Source organism: Cydia amplana, chromosome 3 (assembly GCF_948474715.1).
Source record: "Cydia amplana chromosome 3, ilCydAmpl1.1, whole genome shotgun sequence".
Taxonomy (NCBI): domain Eukaryota; kingdom Metazoa; phylum Arthropoda; class Insecta; order Lepidoptera; family Tortricidae; genus Cydia; species Cydia amplana.
In genome coordinates this window covers 11,786,578-11,804,023 of record NC_086071.1, presented here as the reverse complement: position 1 = coordinate 11,804,023, position 17,446 = coordinate 11,786,578, and the positions used below count along the sequence as shown (strand labels likewise).

General features: G+C 43.0%; 1 protein-coding gene across 1 annotated transcript; it reads left to right on the top strand.

Annotated features, from left to right (window-relative positions):
- The first annotated feature begins 4,918 nt into the window (after positions 1 to 4,918).
- On the top strand, positions 4,919 to 17,287 carry LOC134662539 (leucine--tRNA ligase, cytoplasmic). Its single transcript, XM_063518798.1, has 13 exons — positions 4,919 to 5,006; positions 5,824 to 6,033; positions 6,650 to 7,021; positions 7,244 to 7,488; positions 7,901 to 8,799; positions 9,115 to 9,373; positions 9,938 to 10,302; positions 10,720 to 10,811; positions 11,039 to 11,215; positions 12,928 to 13,182; positions 14,328 to 14,537; positions 15,283 to 15,517; positions 17,057 to 17,287. The coding sequence occupies exons 1-13, from the start codon at positions 5,004 to 5,006 to the stop codon at positions 17,260 to 17,262; spliced, it is 3,528 nt and encodes a 1,175-aa protein (XP_063374868.1). The 5' UTR covers positions 4,919 to 5,003; the 3' UTR covers positions 17,263 to 17,287.
- The last annotated feature ends 159 nt before the right edge of the window (positions 17,288 to 17,446 follow it).

Here is a 17,446-nt window from a genome sequence, read left to right as displayed (position 1 = left end):
TATTCAATTCAATCTTTGGGTAATATGGCTCCATCGATACTGTCGATGATTTCGCCAACGTCGAAGTGGATCCCTCGTGGGATCGAATTAATATTATTTGTAATAAATAAACTTCAGCCAGTGTACGGTATATAAAATTATAAAATTATGGCCTCTAGGGCTCTAGCCAGCCACGGTTAGAGGTAGAAATACCAAATGCTCGTAGAGCACGACGTTGTTCGGTTGTATTATGAGCTCTTGTAAGGCGATAGCTGGACTTTACAAGGGCCACGTGGGGCTACCTGGCGTTGACGCCAGAATGGCGATTAAACTCGTATCAAGATTAATTCTTCATTATCCGCACACTTCCATATTAGTTTACTGTATAATAAGCTATCAGTATTACACTTTAAACAACATTAATGGGCAAAAACAAAGAAATTAATCACGACCCGATGTGACCAAGATGGCGGTCGACAAGAAGCCCCGTTAGCCCCGTATAATATATATATGTGACCCGAACACTGCGTATGTCAAGAAGACGTTGACGGTTGACGTTTGACCAATGACGTATAAAAGAGTGGACTCGGCATATTGTTCTATACATGCAATCAGTTATACAAATACCAAGCATTTCAATGCAGAATAAGTAAAAATTATGTTGTCACTTTCTAACCAATATATTTTCCCTTATGTGGAAAAGGATAACAATACTTCAGTGCGTTCTGCTATGGCAACATTTTTCATTTGATGGTCACGTGACATGCCTACTGTGGCCGGTCCGCCATATTCAGTTCACGTTTCCCAAGGTACATGAAGCGTCAAAGTGTTCTGTTATTAAAATAAAATATTGGATATTCGGAAATTTTGCGAATATTTCTGTTTAATAATGTGGTGTAGTGGTTAAGGACAAGAAAGGACATAATCCCAAGTGCAGTTTTGTTGGATGTGGCTCAAGAAAAAAAGAAAACCGGAAAAGTTTGTCGTTGCACCGGTATGTTTACATTTTAACTGAAATATTTGTTATTTCATAGATGACTGCCTTCTTATGGTGTGTATTTAGTTAATAACTAGCCAATAAATACTATTTGCGATATATTGGAATAAATTAAGGATTTATTTTCGATATTTTCGTACTATAGAAATCAGTACATTTCACAGTTAGTGATGTGCTTTTATATCGAATTTAAGAAAAGTTTGGGGAAGAATCTTAACATGTATTTGAAAGATTTTGTATGTAAATTTATATTTTCAATTAATTAGCAAAAATTGGACCAATCTCATTTTACGACGGACGATATCCCTTCGCGCCTACATTTTTCAAATTTGCCGCCTTTTTCTACTGAAAAGATCTGGTTGACCAACTATATATGTATATACTTAAAACCTGTATCCTGAAAACGGTTGTACTGAGGGAAAGTAAGTAATCATATATTATATAATATTTTTGTTTTTTTCAGGTTACCGAAATCTGAACTGAATGTACGAGAAAAAAAATGGTTAGAAACTAGGGCTCCCGGTATCCGTGTTACACGCCGAAACGAATACCCGTGTTCTTAAGCCCGGCGGTGCTAAGAATACGGTTTACACGGAACCGCCGGGATCCGGATACGTATCCAATAAACGTTCCCAAGACACGTTTCTCAGACACGTATCTCCGTTTACACGGGTACTTAACACCGGCCCGAACGGATCCGAAACAGGTTGACCCAATCAATGCTCTAGGTCTGGTTATGTAAGGTCTAATATTGAATGTTGACTTCAGATGAACTCGTTTGGCGTACGATTTTTTTTTTAATTATTTATAACTGTGTTGATATAACATATTTAGTCAACTATACAATATATTAAACGAAGTAGGTGTCCCTATCCTATATTGTTTTTATTTACTATTTTTAATTTTAAACCTACTCGTCCCTAGTTTAAATTAAAACCTTCATTTTTTTACTATTATTGCTTTTAAGCTAACATATTTATTATTAATTACATAATTAATTATATTTCAATCAAAGAAATACATTTTATACATGTATAATAGGGATGATGACACATGTTGAATTTTATAACAAAATCTAGTAAAATAGATAGCAAACGAGCAATTTATCACAATAATGTGGATATTAAAATAAAATATTGAAAAATTACAAAAATACAGGACCTGAAAGTTTCAAAATTTAAGTTTTTTTTAACGTCCAAAAACGATAAAAGTAAGGGTACCATTCGATTCCTTACATTTCATCCAAAAAAATATTGTGTAGCGACTATATACATAAACGCAATATTTCACCGACAAAAACGCAATTTTCTTGTTTTGTCCATACTACAAGATGGGCGATGACGTCACGGCCCTTGGCCGTTTTGTATAGGGCGTTTCGCGAGTGAAGTGCGACTGTCGGCCTTTGACTACAATTTCTGACTTTTGTGTTACTTTAATGCAATGGGTCCCATATAGACATTTTGATCCTAAAAACAAACCCGATCGATTGATACCATAAATGAAAATTAGTCATGTAGCCTATTGTGTAAGTAATATAGTTTCGTGAAGAATAGATGTGCAGACAAATACTACCTATATTAGTTAAAAATAACAGTTAAGAAAATAAGTATGAATTACTTCGTGGTTATTTCTTCTTGCAACGGGCGACCCCCGCGCGGGTAGCTTTCTCGCGCAGAGAATAATTGCAATCACAATCCAGCGCGGGAACGCTGCCTGCGTATTGGGCACCCTCCCGAGGGCACCAAATCTTATTATTATCAATTTACTGCTGAGCGAAAACAGCAAATCTGCCAACGACGCAAAAAAAAGTACACACAAGCGGCATTCGAAACGCAAGATTTCACGCGAGAACCTTAAAAAGAAACCCATGCTACCTTGGTTACCTAGCGATTATATTGTTAAGAACATTAAGATAGATCTCAAAATTGGTAATCATTCATGTTCACTTGGGTCACTTTCACACGAGTGTTCAGGTAATAAATGCCGGCCGCTGGTGTTCCATTCATTAGAACGTGTTGTTTTCCAATACCCTTTTGTCTGATATCGCCGAAAACAAGTAGGTTCCCAAACCATTATCAGAACTGCCACAACCAATTATAAGCTTTATGTCGGTGTAATAAGGTGAACACGTTTACACAAGAAATTGTAACAAATGCAGCGGCAGACACACATGATTAGTTATCATGGTTTACTATAATACTTAATACCTAGATTGGCTGGCTTACGTAAGTTAAAAAATAATACGATTAAAAAATATACATTTCTTATTTATTCGATAAAATATACCTATTCGAGAAAACTCACACATACATTGTAGGTAATATCAGTAATATGATTGACAATTGATTGAATTTTAATTATAATTATACATACTTATAGGACTTATATCTACAGATTATTAAAAATGTAAGAACTGTTTAATAATGTGCAATTGGTAAGAATATTGTATGTATTACCAGATCATGCATGGCCAGTTTTTATCGTACAGTCTTCTCTTTATACTCTTTATTGCTTTTATTTTTTATTACTAGCACTTTATATTTATTGCTATCAAGTTATATAATAAAGCATAAAGTATTAGTATTTGAAGTCTTATATAAAATACTATTTTGATAGTAGCATGTAGGTATACCTACTGTATTTCTAATTTTCTACTCGTATTGCAACATTGCAAGCAAAAACTACCTGCTCAGAAAAGGGTTTTGTAAATCGTTTATTGAATTTCGACTCTATGAACCACGAAATAAGGTTAAATATGACAGAAACTCCTCATGAATCTTTTGTCTATTCATTTGTAGCTCTTAAGTACCTACGCCGGTTCGTTCCTTCGCTACTCGTCAAGGACGTCTCCGGAGCCACGGGTAAATAAGATCCGTTTCTTCGAATACCCGTTTATCCGTGGGAACGGATCTTAATTACACGTTTCTTAATTACACGTGCGGAACGGGCCAGAAAACCGTGTACGTGTTATTCGGAAACGGGTATTCGAAACGTGTAAACGAAACACGGACTCGACCGCGAGCCCTATTAGAAACCATCGGAACAGAAAATATAAGGCAAAACACAAACTCTTGCTGATGAAAAGTGTAATTCAAACTTACCTTGATGTACGTTTCCAATATTATAGAAAAAACAAACGGAAAAAGAATCTTTCTGGAACTACCTGAACAAAGTCGTATTATTCCGAATCAGAAATGAATAAAGAATATTTTTGTGTATGAATGTTGTTTTATTCTACATAGGAAGAATAATCTTCTTATGTTATATTTAACTAATAACGGTACCCTAGTTCACAATAGCGCTAATTATAAATGGTCAAGCAGATCTTGTCAGTAAAAAACGGCGGCAAATTTCAAAAATGTAGGCGCGAAGGGATATCGTCCCATAGAAAATTTGAATTTTGCGCCTTTTTCTACCGACAAGACTTGCCTGACCATCTATGCATTTATATTATTAATTAAATTGCAACTTTGTGATATCTGCACTATCGTCTTAATTAATCGTAATTAGTACGATTATGAACTAGAGTAGGTATCGATAATGCAAACGGCCGTCATAAAGACTCATAAGCCAACAAATAGCGTTCTCTCAATTATATGTTATCTTAAGTTACACGCCAACATCAACATTTTTTCTGCTTTGCCTTAAGGCTGGCTTAGGGCTTAAGGTGGACTGGTAGAGAATGTCATAAGACGTATAAAGTCCGCCTTTTGTACACTATGTTTTTCTTCTCTTTAAGTGGATCTAATAGGTTTATGTGTTTAAAATGATGACAACTTAGTTTATCGATATCCTTGTCAAATATCAACTTGTCTTCGCAGCACTACAGACCGCCATGTTCAGTTCTCGGCAATATGGCGTCGGCCACACTTTTTTTGTAGGTATGTCGCTTCCATATGATTCTTTTTTCATTGCGTTTGACGTTGCCAACGTTGGTGATGACAGTTCGTTCGAAGAAAAGCGCAACGTGTGTTCTGTGAAATATATATGGAAACTTAGTTTTGTCTACCTAAAATCTACGGTAAAAATGGTATGAATTACACAATTCACATCTTTGCTTCACTATTTTATACTTTATGTATACATTTTGGTCTAATAACAGAGGTTATGTTAACATATATTTTTGTACCATATTTAGTTTGAAACTTGACAGAAAACTGTATTAAATATGTTTTTCATTGTGTTTGTTTCAATAAAAGCTTATTATTATCTGTTATCTGTTCAAATTATACAATTAATTGTAGATGTAATAATAAATTAATAACGCCAATTAAAAGGGCTATTTTCTCTAGCCGCCCAGAGTCCTACAAAAAGGTTTCTCATTCCAGTCCATTTGAAATCTTTACTTTGACAAATTAAAATTAAATTTGTCTTGGCAAGTTTGGATGTGTGAGCAGCTAGAGGATATCTAAAATTCTGCTTATTGGTTTAGATTAGATCTAAAAGTCTGATGTAAGAGCAAGTAAATGTTATGTATGTCAAGCAAATCTTGTCAGTTAAAAATGGTGCCAAATGCAAATTTTCTATGGGACCATATCCCTTCGCGCCTACATTTTTCAAATTTGCCGCCTTTTTCTACTGACAAGATCTGCTTGAACAGCTTATAAAACATCAGCTCTACCATAAAAAAATCCCATGGTGCTTTTTATTAAATGTTTATTATATTTTTTAAGGGATTTTGTCACACAGTGACTATGTACTGAGATCAAGTATGGTCAAGCTATAATAATTAATGTAGTAGTGTAGCATTAGGTACTTACTATTTTCATTAAGTTACCTTGAACAGTTTTTGTAATGCTAATGGTTGAAAAATATGAATATTCAAATGTGAATGTGATCATTTTCAGACAACACTGGACCGAAAAGGGACTTTTAAGGTTGAATACCTGCAGGAAATAGAGAAGCAGGTCCAAGCAAGATGGGAAGCTGAGAAGATCTTTGAGGTGGAGGCGCCCACAGATGGCCGCCCTCATGAGAAGTTCATGTGCACCTTCCCCTTCCCATACATGAATGGCCGACTGCATTTAGGGCACACCTTTTCACTTTCCAAATGTGAGGTAAAATATTTTTTTTTTTTTACATTTAAGTAGTGTGTTGTAATTACTACTATGGGGCTATTCATAAATTACGTCATTTCAAATGGGGAGGGGGGGGGGTCTGGACATCGGAAGATGGTAGCATGACGTAATTTATGAACAGCCCCTATGTCGTATTTATATGTATACTCGTGAAAACGGAAAAAAGCATTTTCTTAAAATAACAAATAGGTATTAAAATTATGTATGTTTTTGTATAACATTGAAAATAAAAAACTTAAATTCCATAGTATTATTTAATGTTATATAGTATTTTGCAAATAGTCCTAGAGTTAGTAAAATACGTTTTTAAGGCAGTGTTATATATGTATGCTGGCTTGCAATTGGAACCAAACTGGAGGTACTCACAGGTTGTCATATCCACAGCCACATGCCACATGTTAAAATATAACATGCCTTTTCCACAGGATAGATGACACTTTAATTTACTTTGAATTCAATATTTACAGTCAATTAACACTGCATAGTTCATGTACTAAAATTGTTGATTAATCTTATAACCTACTTTCAGTAACTATTGGCTATTTCAATTTCAATTATAATTTTAACCATAACACATACTTTTTTTATTAAACAGTTTGCAACAAGATATTACAGGCTGAAAGGAAAAATGGTGTTATTCCCCTTTGGCTTCCACTGCACTGGCATGCCAATTAAAGCTTGTGCCGACAAGCTGAAGAGAGAGATGGAACAATTTGGCTGTCCTCCCGTTTTCCCAGAAGAGGAGGAAGTCACTGTTAAAAAGGAGACTGACTTAGTACCAAAGGACAAGAGTAAAGGGAAGAAAAGTAAGGCTGTAGCTAAAACGGGCTCTGCCAAGTATCAGTGGCAAATCATGAGGAGTCTAGGGGTGCCGGAAAAAGAGATCAAGCTGTTTGCTGATGAGCATTACTGGCTGGAGTACTTTCCGCCGCGGGCCGTGAATGATCTGAAGAGGATGGGCATACATGTAATCATTGTTTTGTTTGCCCATAATTTTCTTTGGTACATATCTTAAAAATATAGATTGTTGTGATTTCAAATAACTGTATGTTTAAAGATAATCTATGAGTGAAATTTAATCATTTTAGTAGTTCGATCATTTCCCACAGTAATGCTACATACTTTTTGAGTTCTCAAATATTTAATGATTTAATTATTATTTTACACGTTACAATTTGTCGTGTGACAGGTTGACTGGCGCCGGAAGTTCATCACGACGGACGCCAACCCGTTCTTCGACTCGTTCGTGCAGTGGCAGTTCCACCACCTGCGCGAGCGCAACAAGATCAAGTACGGCAAGCGGCACACGATCTTCTCCCCGCTCGACAAGCAGCCCTGCATGGACCACGACCGCAGCGCGGGCGAGGGCGCAGGCCCGCAGGAGTACACACTCGTTAAGATGGAACTTGTTGAACCACTGCCGGAGGCTTTCAAGTAAGCACTCAAGTTTTCTAGGGCATGGAGTCCTTACAGTTTTTGCGTCAAGGCTATGGCTTTTATGTATGTATGTATAATTCTTGCTCCCTTTACTTTTTATTTCAAAAATACTTTTTCTTCCATGCAAATATCGCATATGTTATATATCTCTATAACCCTCTTTGTTCTAGGAGCTTTTACCTGTTGATAATATCAATAATGTCTTTCCCATTTGGAACTTAAGAGAATGTAAACAAAAAAATAAAGACGTGATGCGGTCATTCGCGCATTCTTGAGATATGCCGTATTATATTTTTGAAATTGTATCATTCGACAAGCTACTGGCTCTACTGGGCCCCGCGTTTTTTTGCATTCTTATAAGAAATGTATGAGAATGTAAAAAAAGAGTCTAGAAGAAATTTATTTTTAGGTCTTTCAAAGGCAAGAAAGTTAGCTTAGTAGCGGCAACTCTAAGGCCAGAGACCATGTACGGCCAGACAAACTGCTGGGTTCATCCCGACATCAAATACATAGCGTTCGAGACCGTCAACGATGGGATATTCGTGTGCACACGGCGCGCCGCGAGAAACATGGCGTACCAGGGCTTCACGAAGAAGGACGGAGAGTTCCAGGTTCTTAAGGAGATCGTCGGTCAGGAGATATTTGGTGCAGCCCTCAAATCGCCTTTGACGAGTTATCCAAAGATCTACGCTCTGCCGATGTTGACGATCAAAGAGGAAAAAGGTACCGGCATCGTCACGAGCGTGCCTTCAGACTCTCCTGACGACTACGCTGCTTTGGTGGACCTGCAGAAAAAACCCGCCTTCCGGGAAAAATACGGCATCGCAGACGACATGGTCCTTCCCTTCAAGCCGGTGCCGATCCTAGAAATTCCGGAAATCGGGAACCTAGCAGCCGTGACCATGTATGAGAAGCTCAAGATCCAAAGTCAAAACGACAAAGACAAGCTTGCCGAGGCAAAAGAGTTGGTTTACCTGAAAGGTTTCTATGATGGTGTTTTGCTTGTTGGAGAGTACGCTGGGCAAAAAATCCAGGATGTGAAGAAACTTCTACAGAACAAGCTTGTAGAGGAGAATGGTGCTGTAGTCTATTTCGAACCTGAGAAAACTATAATGTCTCGGTCAGGGGACGAGTGTGTAGTGGCTCTGTGCGACCAGTGGTACTTGGACTACGGGAATGAGGAGTGGAAGGCGCAGGCGGAGCGCGCGCTGGCCGGTGTCAACACCTATCATGATGAAGTGCGCAAGAACTTCCAGGCCACGCTGAGGTGGCTGCACGAGTATGCCTGCTCAAGGACGTATGGGCTTGGTATGTACCTAATTTCTATCCGTCCACAGTAACTCAAGCTAAATTCTAGATCAGGTCACCCATTAGTTTATTCAGGGGTCCGGTTTAAAAAAATACCATCGCGGTCCGTTTCTACCCGACTATACTAAATAAACAAATGTAATGTACAGCATAAAATTGGTCGGCGGTTCGGATCCGGACCGCGGTCCGCCATTAGATGACCCCAATGCCAAGTCTTTTTTTTATGATGACCCCGGATCGACCGTTTAAGCTTAGCAATTTTCGTTGTTTCATAGTTTATAAACTTCAATAACCACATGCTTGTTATTTCGCTAGGTACAAAACTGCCTTGGGACCAACAATGGCTGATCGAGTCGCTATCGGACTCGACGATATACAACGCCTACTACACGGTGGCGCACTACCTGCAGGGCGGCTCGTTCCGCGGCGACGCGCCCAACGCGCTGCAGATCACGCCGGAACAGATGACCATCGAGGTCTGGAACTACATCTTCTTTAAGGATGCTCCGTTCCCCAAGCACACTAAAATACCCAAAAAGTCATTGGATCTGATGAAGCAGTCTTTCAACTTTTGGTAAGTTTTATGTTTAAGGAAAAAATGGAAAAAGTTACGCTTCCGGCAGGACTTGAACCCGCATCCTTCGCGTGCGTGCAATTTGGAGTTTCGCTCGCAGACGTATCTGCTTGTTAAAAAATTGGTTTTGGTAAGTTATCGAAAGTATTTTTTAAGTAATATTGCTGAGAACTTACTGGAATTTAATTTCATTTCGTCAATTTCATTAGAATTGAATAAATTGAATTTTGAATAAAACTTGTCGGGCGGCGATTCTATCTCTTCTCCTGTGTTTTTTGGAGGCTTTATTTATTAAATATAGAAATAAAATAGTTATTTACGACACAAGTGCGGAAAAGAGGAAATTCGACACGAGTTGCGAATTCCCTATTCGCACGTGTATCGTACAACGTTTTACAGTACATATGCCCCTTTAAATATTTGACATAGCAACGAAAAGTGCTTATTTACGCACTAGTGCGGGAAAGTAGCACCATATGTACTGTAAATAGATTTTACATCACATATATGGAGCTGCACGGCCATAATTTTGTTTCTAGTTTACAATAATTACTTTTATTTCAGGTATCCGGTCGACGTAAGAGTATCGGGCAAAGACTTGATCCAAAACCACTTAACATACTACATCTACAACCACTGCGCGATCTGGCCGAGCGAGGAGGACAAGTGGCCTAAAGGCATCCGAGCCAACGGTCACCTGATGCTCAACTCCGCCAAGATGTCCAAGAGCGACGGGAACTTCCTCACTCTGCAGGAGAGCATAGACAAGTTCAGTGCGGACGGGATGAGGCTGACCCTGGCGGATTCTGGGGACTCCGTGGAGGATGCAAACTTTGTGGAGAGCACGGCGGATGCGGCCATTTTGAGACTGTACACGTTCATAGAGTGGGTCAAGGAAATGATGGCCACGAAATCGACATTGAGAACAGGTATATATTTAAGTCACTAGCGACCCGCCCCGGCTTCGCACGGGTTAACAAATTATACATAAACCTGCCTCTTGAATCACTCTATCTATCTATCTATTTAAAAAACCGCATCAAAATCCGTTGCGTAGTTTTAAAGATCTAAGCATACATAGGGACAGACAGACAGCAGGAAGCGACTTTATGTTATACTATAGCTCGTCAACCAAATCTTGTCAGTAAAAAAAGGCGCGAAATTCAAATTTTCTATGAGACGATATCCCTTCGCGCCTACATTTTTCAAATTTGCCGCCTTTTTCTACTGTCAAGATCTGGTTGACCCAGTATATGTAGTGATTAAAGAAACTTGTTTAAACAATTTTTTCATTCTTCCGCTAAATTAATGTGTAAATAACTTATTTAGATGTTAAATTGTTTCAGGGGAATATAATTTCCACGACAAAGTGTTTATAAGCGAGATGAACACTAAAATTAAGCAGACCGATGAAAGCTACGACAAGATGTTGTTCAAGGTCAGTCACCACGTTTTGTTCGATGATACCTTGTCCATCCATACCTAGAGAATTAGAAATGCCTGCTTTTTTGTATAGTATAATAAAAGACCATAGACACAATGTGGATCTTGTTGTGTAACCATAGACATTCCGGTTCCTAATTTGAGACCGTATATAATAAAAATATTAATTTGTATTCTTCTTTCTTGCACATTTCTAGAATATTTTTGTTGTATGGGTCACAGGAAGCGCTGAAATCGGGCGTGTTCGAGCTGCAGGCGGCGCGCGACAAGTACCGCGAGCTGTGCGCGGACTGCGGCCTGCACGCAGAGCTGGTGACGCGCTACATCGACACGCAGGCGCGCCTGCTCGCGCCCGTGTGTCCGCACGTGGCCGAGCACGTGTGGCGGCTGCTGGGGCACGTGAGTACACGTACCGCGAGCTGTGCGCGGACTGCGGCCTGCACGCAGAGCTGGTGACGCGCTACATCGACACGCAGGCGCGCCTGCTCGCGCCCGTGTGTCCGCACGTGGCCGAGCACGTGTGGCGGCTGCTGGGGCACGTGAGTACACGTACCGCGAGCTGTGCGCGGACTGCGGCCTGCACGCAGAGCTGGTGACGCGCTACATCGACACGCAGGCGCGCCTGCTCGCGCCCGTGTGTCCGCACGTGGCCGAGCACGTGTGGCGGCTGCTGGGGCACGTGAGTACACGTACCGCGAGCTGTGCGCGGACTGCGGCCTGCACGCAGAGCTGGTGACGCGCTACATCGACACGCAGGCGCGCCTGCTCGCGCCCGTGTGTCCGCACGTGGCCGAGCACGTGTGGCGGCTGCTGGGGCACGTGAGTACACGTACCGCGAGCTGTGCGCGGACTGCGGCCTGCACGCAGAGCTGGTGACGCGCTACATCGACACGCAGGCGCGCCTGCTCGCGCCCGTGTGTCCGCACGTGGCCGAGCACGTGTGGCGGCTGCTGGGGCACGTGAGTACACGTACCGCGAGCTGTGCGCGGACTGCGGCCTGCACGCAGAGCTGGTGACGCGCTACATCGACACGCAGGCGCGCCTGCTCGCGCCCGTGTGTCCGCACGTGGCCGAGCACGTGTGGCGGCTGCTGGGGCACGTGAGTACACGTACCGCGAGCTGTGCGCGGACTGCGGCCTGCACGCAGAGCTGGTGACGCGCTACATCGACACGCAGGCGCGCCTGCTCGCGCCCGTGTGTCCGCACGTGGCCGAGCACGTGTGGCGGCTGCTGGGGCACGTGAGTACACGTACCGCGAGCTGTGCGCGGACTGCGGCCTGCACGCAGAGCTGGTGACGCGCTACATCGACACGCAGGCGCGCCTGCTCGCGCCCGTGTGTCCGCACGTGGCCGAGCACGTGTGGCGGCTGCTGGGGCACGTGAGTACACGTACCGCGAGCTGTGCGCGGACTGCGGCCTGCACGCAGAGCTGGTGACGCGCTACATCGACACGCAGGCGCGCCTGCTCGCGCCCGTGTGTCCGCACGTGGCCGAGCACGTGTGGCGGCTGCTGGGGCACGTGAGTACACGTACCGCGAGCTGTGCGCGGACTGCGGCCTGCACGCAGAGCTGGTCACGCGCTACATCGACACGCAGGCGCGCCTGCTCGCGCCCGTGTGTCCGCACGTGGCCGAGCACGTGTGGCGGCTGCTGGGACACGTGAGTACACGTACCGCGAGTTGTGCACGCGGAGCTGGTCGCGCACTGCATCCACACACAGGCTATATCCCAACGGGAAGGATCCATAAGATCCATTCTCATCTGTGGCCAACGGACACAAATGGGAATGGATCCTTCCCATCTGTGACCGCCTCGGTTTCTTTCTGTCTTTGTTATTATACAATACTAACTTACTTTCAACCTTTATTCATCCTAAGGGCTTAGTTTCGGTATCCAAAATTTTCTTCTTTTTCAGGTTATAAACTATATGATACCAAATTTTGATTTGGTGTATTTGGACATGTTTGCGACTAATATGATTTGTCATATTGCGTGATAGAGCAATAAACATCCAAATATCCAACGTTGCACATTAACAATAAGTATTCATAGGAACATAACGAAGTTATGTTTTGAGTTATCGTTATATAAAAAACACAATATTTTAACAGAACACCAGCATCCTGCACGCCCGCTGGCCGGTCGCCGGCGACGTGGACGAGGCGGCCGTGAAGGCGAGCAACTACCTCATGGAGGCGACGCACTCGTTCCGCGTCTACCTGAAGAACCACTGCGCTGCCAAGAAGCCGAGGAAAGGCGAGGCGGCCAAGCCTGAGCGGCAACCGGACACCGCCGTCATCTGGGTCGCCAAGGAGTACCCGCGGTGGCAGCACATCATTCTCACCACGCTTAAGGAGCTGTATGGGGTGAGCTCTCAATTTTGTAATGACACCAGGGGCCCGTTTCTCAAAAGCTTGTAAATTGTAATACAATTGGAAGTCCCTATCTAACAAAAGCTATCAAACAGAGACATCCGCTTGTATTACCAGTTACACGCTTTTGAGAAACGGGCCCCAGGTGCGTTATCGTTGCGATGCATTTGTACACCTTAAGTATCCACGTCGCCATAATAGTTATTCAGGGATGTTGCGGATGCAGATTTTTTGACATCCGCGGACGCGGATGCGGATATTTAAAGGCTCACATACGCGGATGCGGATGTCAAGATTAGGTACTTAGAAAACGTCAAATATTACATTTTTAGTATTTTTTTTATTTAAAAAAAAACGAAGCGTTTAGTATTTGAGCAGGAATATAGGTGCGTTATATTTAATAAACAGTAACTTGGCCGACTTTTCTGGATCTAGACGATTTCGTTATAGGTAACGACGAAATTACCTAGCACTTACGCCGCCGCTAAAACGTTCTTGTACCAACTTGTTCGACATCCGCATCCGCATAAGCTCCGCATCGATTTTATGCGGATGCGGATGTTGAAAATAATGCGGAAGTTCCGCGGTTGTGGATGAGGATGTTCGCAACATCCCTGTTATATAGGAAAGTGGATACTTATGTTAGGGCACAAATTGTAACATCCTTAGTTTGTGAGAAAACTATCTGATTAGTGGCATTAGAGCCCTTTCCTACAGCATCGTCCCGCTTTCTGCAGGATCCCGTTTAGTGGTGTAGGTACGTGTTTATATACTGACGTTCACACGAGCATCCAATGTGCACGATGGGATCAAGCCAAAATCGATCCGTTCGAATTTTGCTGTTCAGATTTGCCACAGGATACAATATGTATGGTCTAATGGAAGTGTTTCCATTAGCTTCCTGCATACCTACCATCTTTTACTGAATGTAGTGCTGGTAGGGGAGTTGCTCTACCGCAAAAAACAGGTTCCAAAGTAGTATATGTGAAACACGAATGATTCTTGCAGGATTTAGTAAAAATCCGCTTCCGCTGAACTGTATCCCCGTGGGAAATGGCTCTTAATAGGCCCCATTATTAGTGAAACATCGCTACCAACAACCTGACCGTATGTCTCACATCGAAAACACTTCCCCTTAGCCCTCAGGCCTCCCCGACAACAAGGTGATCTCGAGCAAGCTCGGCGCTCTCCCGGAGCTGACCAAGTACATGAAGCGCGTGATGCCGTTCGTGCAGATGGCCCGCGAGCGCGTGGAGCGCGTCGGGCTTGACGCGCTGTCCGTCGGGATGCCCTTCGACGAGGCGGCCGTGCTTAAGGACAACCGGCAGTATCTGCTCAACACTTTAGACGTAAGTCTCTTAACGACTTTACTAGGTTGGCCCTAGCTATGTATACATATACATTAAAATTTCTTTTTATTATGACATTGTTTTATTTGTAAATTTTATATTCTTCTATTATTTTTTTCTTTCTGTTTTTAATGTTAAATTGACGATCTTTTAATGAAAGCCTTTGTTTTATCCTGTTGTGTAATTACTGTGTCTTTTTCTTTAAGAAATAAACATATCTAATATAATCTACTTACACTGGCGAAAGTGTTAAATACAGTCAGCATCAATAGTAGTAGTAGTATGGAAACGCGCAAAAAGTATAGTCTGCCATCGTCGAATACTTTTCCAAATATTTCCAAACACGCTCTTATTCTCCTAACAATAAACTTGCGTCAAGATCATTTTAAACACCTGGCCCGCTTAGCAACTGCTGCTGACTGTACATAATAAGGATTCCTTTCGAGAATTTTAAGACCTAATTATGTACCGTTGTACACAATATTTTAATATTCTAAGACAGTACCAAACACTAAAAATACGCGCATAGCGTTGTCGCCCTCAACCATCTGGGCGACGCGACGTGCGAATCGGATCCTGTGTACTAGGCGTCTTAACTAGTCTCGTAAAAATATAACAGAGTACAACTAACTGTTGTATGAATATTCGCAATAATACTGCTATTATGATCCCGTAGGGCCCGTAGGCAGTTGATTTAGATAGACCCATAAATCCGTATCTCAGCGTTATGACATGGTTTTTCCAGCTGGATAGTCTAGAAGTAAAGTACACAGAGGACCCCGACGCGCCCCTGAAGACGCGCGAGGAGTGTGCGCCGGGCCTGCCGCACATCTCGTTCAGCGCCGCGCCCGCCGTGCGCGCGGCCGTGCTCAACCCCGAGCCCATGAGCGGCCTGTTCACCGTGCACGTGGCGCTCGCCGACCGGGACACTGTCGACAAGGTCAAGGCGAAGATCGTCAAGGAAGTCAAGGCTATCAAAGGTTAGAGACGAGGACTTTTGCCATTTCTCATACTTATAGGTATGCGAATATACCATTCACCAGTTCACCACACACACACAAATTTTTCTTTCCTCGAATTGCTTAATTTCTCTATTACATTACTTACCTATTAGATTAGCCTTCAGCTTACGAATTACGAATCTGGCTACCACGTGACAGGCATAGCCTAGTGTGGGGCCACAGGACATTATAAATTTGTTAATAAGGTTTTTTCTTTTAAATAAATATTATTCTTATTCTTACCACGACACTGTTGACAAGGAGCAGGCGTAGCTTGCGAAGGGAGTCGAAGGTTGTCGTATCGGCAGTATCGGTTAGTTCGCAATCCGTTCACATGTAAAATCATCCTTGTGGGCTATTTAGTGAATGATTTTGATTGCTGGCAAACCAAGATAATGTTCAGAAAATCACGACAAAAACGGTAAGGAAGCCTCAATAAACCTCGGTAGGTTCACTGTTTGTAGTCGCTTTCCTCTACGCGGGAAAACGCTGGGATCGGCTACGAGCGTAGCACTACGAAAACGTTGGCAGTGAATGTGTTATACGCGGATTAGACTCTCGCGCGAGCCACGAGACGAGCCGCGAGCCGCGCCACGAGACGCGAGTCCACCGCTTACACTCGCGTTCGGCTTGTCATTCGGTTATAAACCTTATGCCGTGCCGTTAGTGTTTAAATTATATTAGCTCGACGAGCTTGCGAGCCGCGAGCCCACCGCTTACACTCGCGTCTCGTGGCGCGGCTCGCGGCTCGTCTCGTGGCTCGCGCGAGAGTCTAATCCCCCTTTTATACTCGCCCTAAAGACGACTGAGGCCATAAAACCCGAGGCAGGGGTAATAAAGCTCGGCGGTCGTAGTGATGGCAAAGTGTCGATTACGAAGTGTTTTAAACGTCGATGTAATTCTATTTTATTTTGGTTTCACTGTAATTGCCCAATTATTTTATGATTTTTGTCCGTGTAAATAAGGTAATTGTTTACTAATTTAATAAACTAATCAGGTTATAATACACGAAATATCACGAACGAACGAATATCTTATGTACGAAATATCATTTGATATTTACCAGTCGCTTTTCGGTGAAGGAAAACATCGTGAGGAAACCGGACTAATCCCAATACGGGCCTAGTTTACCCTCTGGGTTGGAAGGTCAGATGGCAGTCGCTTTCGTAAAAACTAGTGCCTACGCCAATAACTGGGATTAGTTGCCAAGCGGACCCCAGGCTCCTATGAGCCGTGGCAAAAATGCCGGGACAACGCGAGGAAAATGATGAATCAGGTTATAATACACAATGTGCTAGGGCTGTGACGCAGTTGAATGCACACCGCGATCCCGCGTCGCTCCGTTATAGGCGGAGTTGGCACTCGTTGGGTTTTTAGACGGTAGTAGGTCTCGCCCTTTAGTCCGTCATACCCGTCTTGCTCCCCTCGAGACGGGATGCATAAAAGCATTTTCCCAACGTAAAAAAAAAAAAGGGCTGTGAAACTACAGAGTATAAAAGCAGTATGAATGTTCCGCAGACGCGAGCTCTCTGAAGCTGTGGCGCTACTGTGAGCCGGTGCTGGGGCCGCGGCGGCTGCCGGCGCCCGGCGACTGGCGGGAACGCTGCGCCGCGCTCGACGCCGGCGTGCTGCGCGTGCAGCCGGCCGCCGGACAAGTGCAGCTCGCGCTCAACGGCTCCAGCCTGGACATAGGCACCACCCTGCTTTATACTTACGATAAATAGCTATAAATAAATTATTTATTTATTACCGTTCCGAGTTTGTTTTGCTCATGGTGCAATTAGAATAGTAAATCATTTCCTAAAGGATTGTTCTGGATTATTTAAATTTCGCGTGTGTGATCCATCGCAAAGAGTGATTTATCCATTATTTTATTACAAATGTCTGTCGACTCGGGAGCATCTGGAT

Coding starts and splice junctions, on each gene's coding strand:
- LOC134662539 (XM_063518798.1), top strand. Junction 10,303..10,719: donor GAAATCGACATTGAGAACAG/GTATATATTTAA, acceptor AAATTGTTTCAG/GGGAATATAATTTCCACGAC. Junction 11,216..12,927: donor TGTGGCGGCTGCTGGGGCAC/GTGAGTACACGT, acceptor ATATTTTAACAG/AACACCAGCATCCTGCACGC.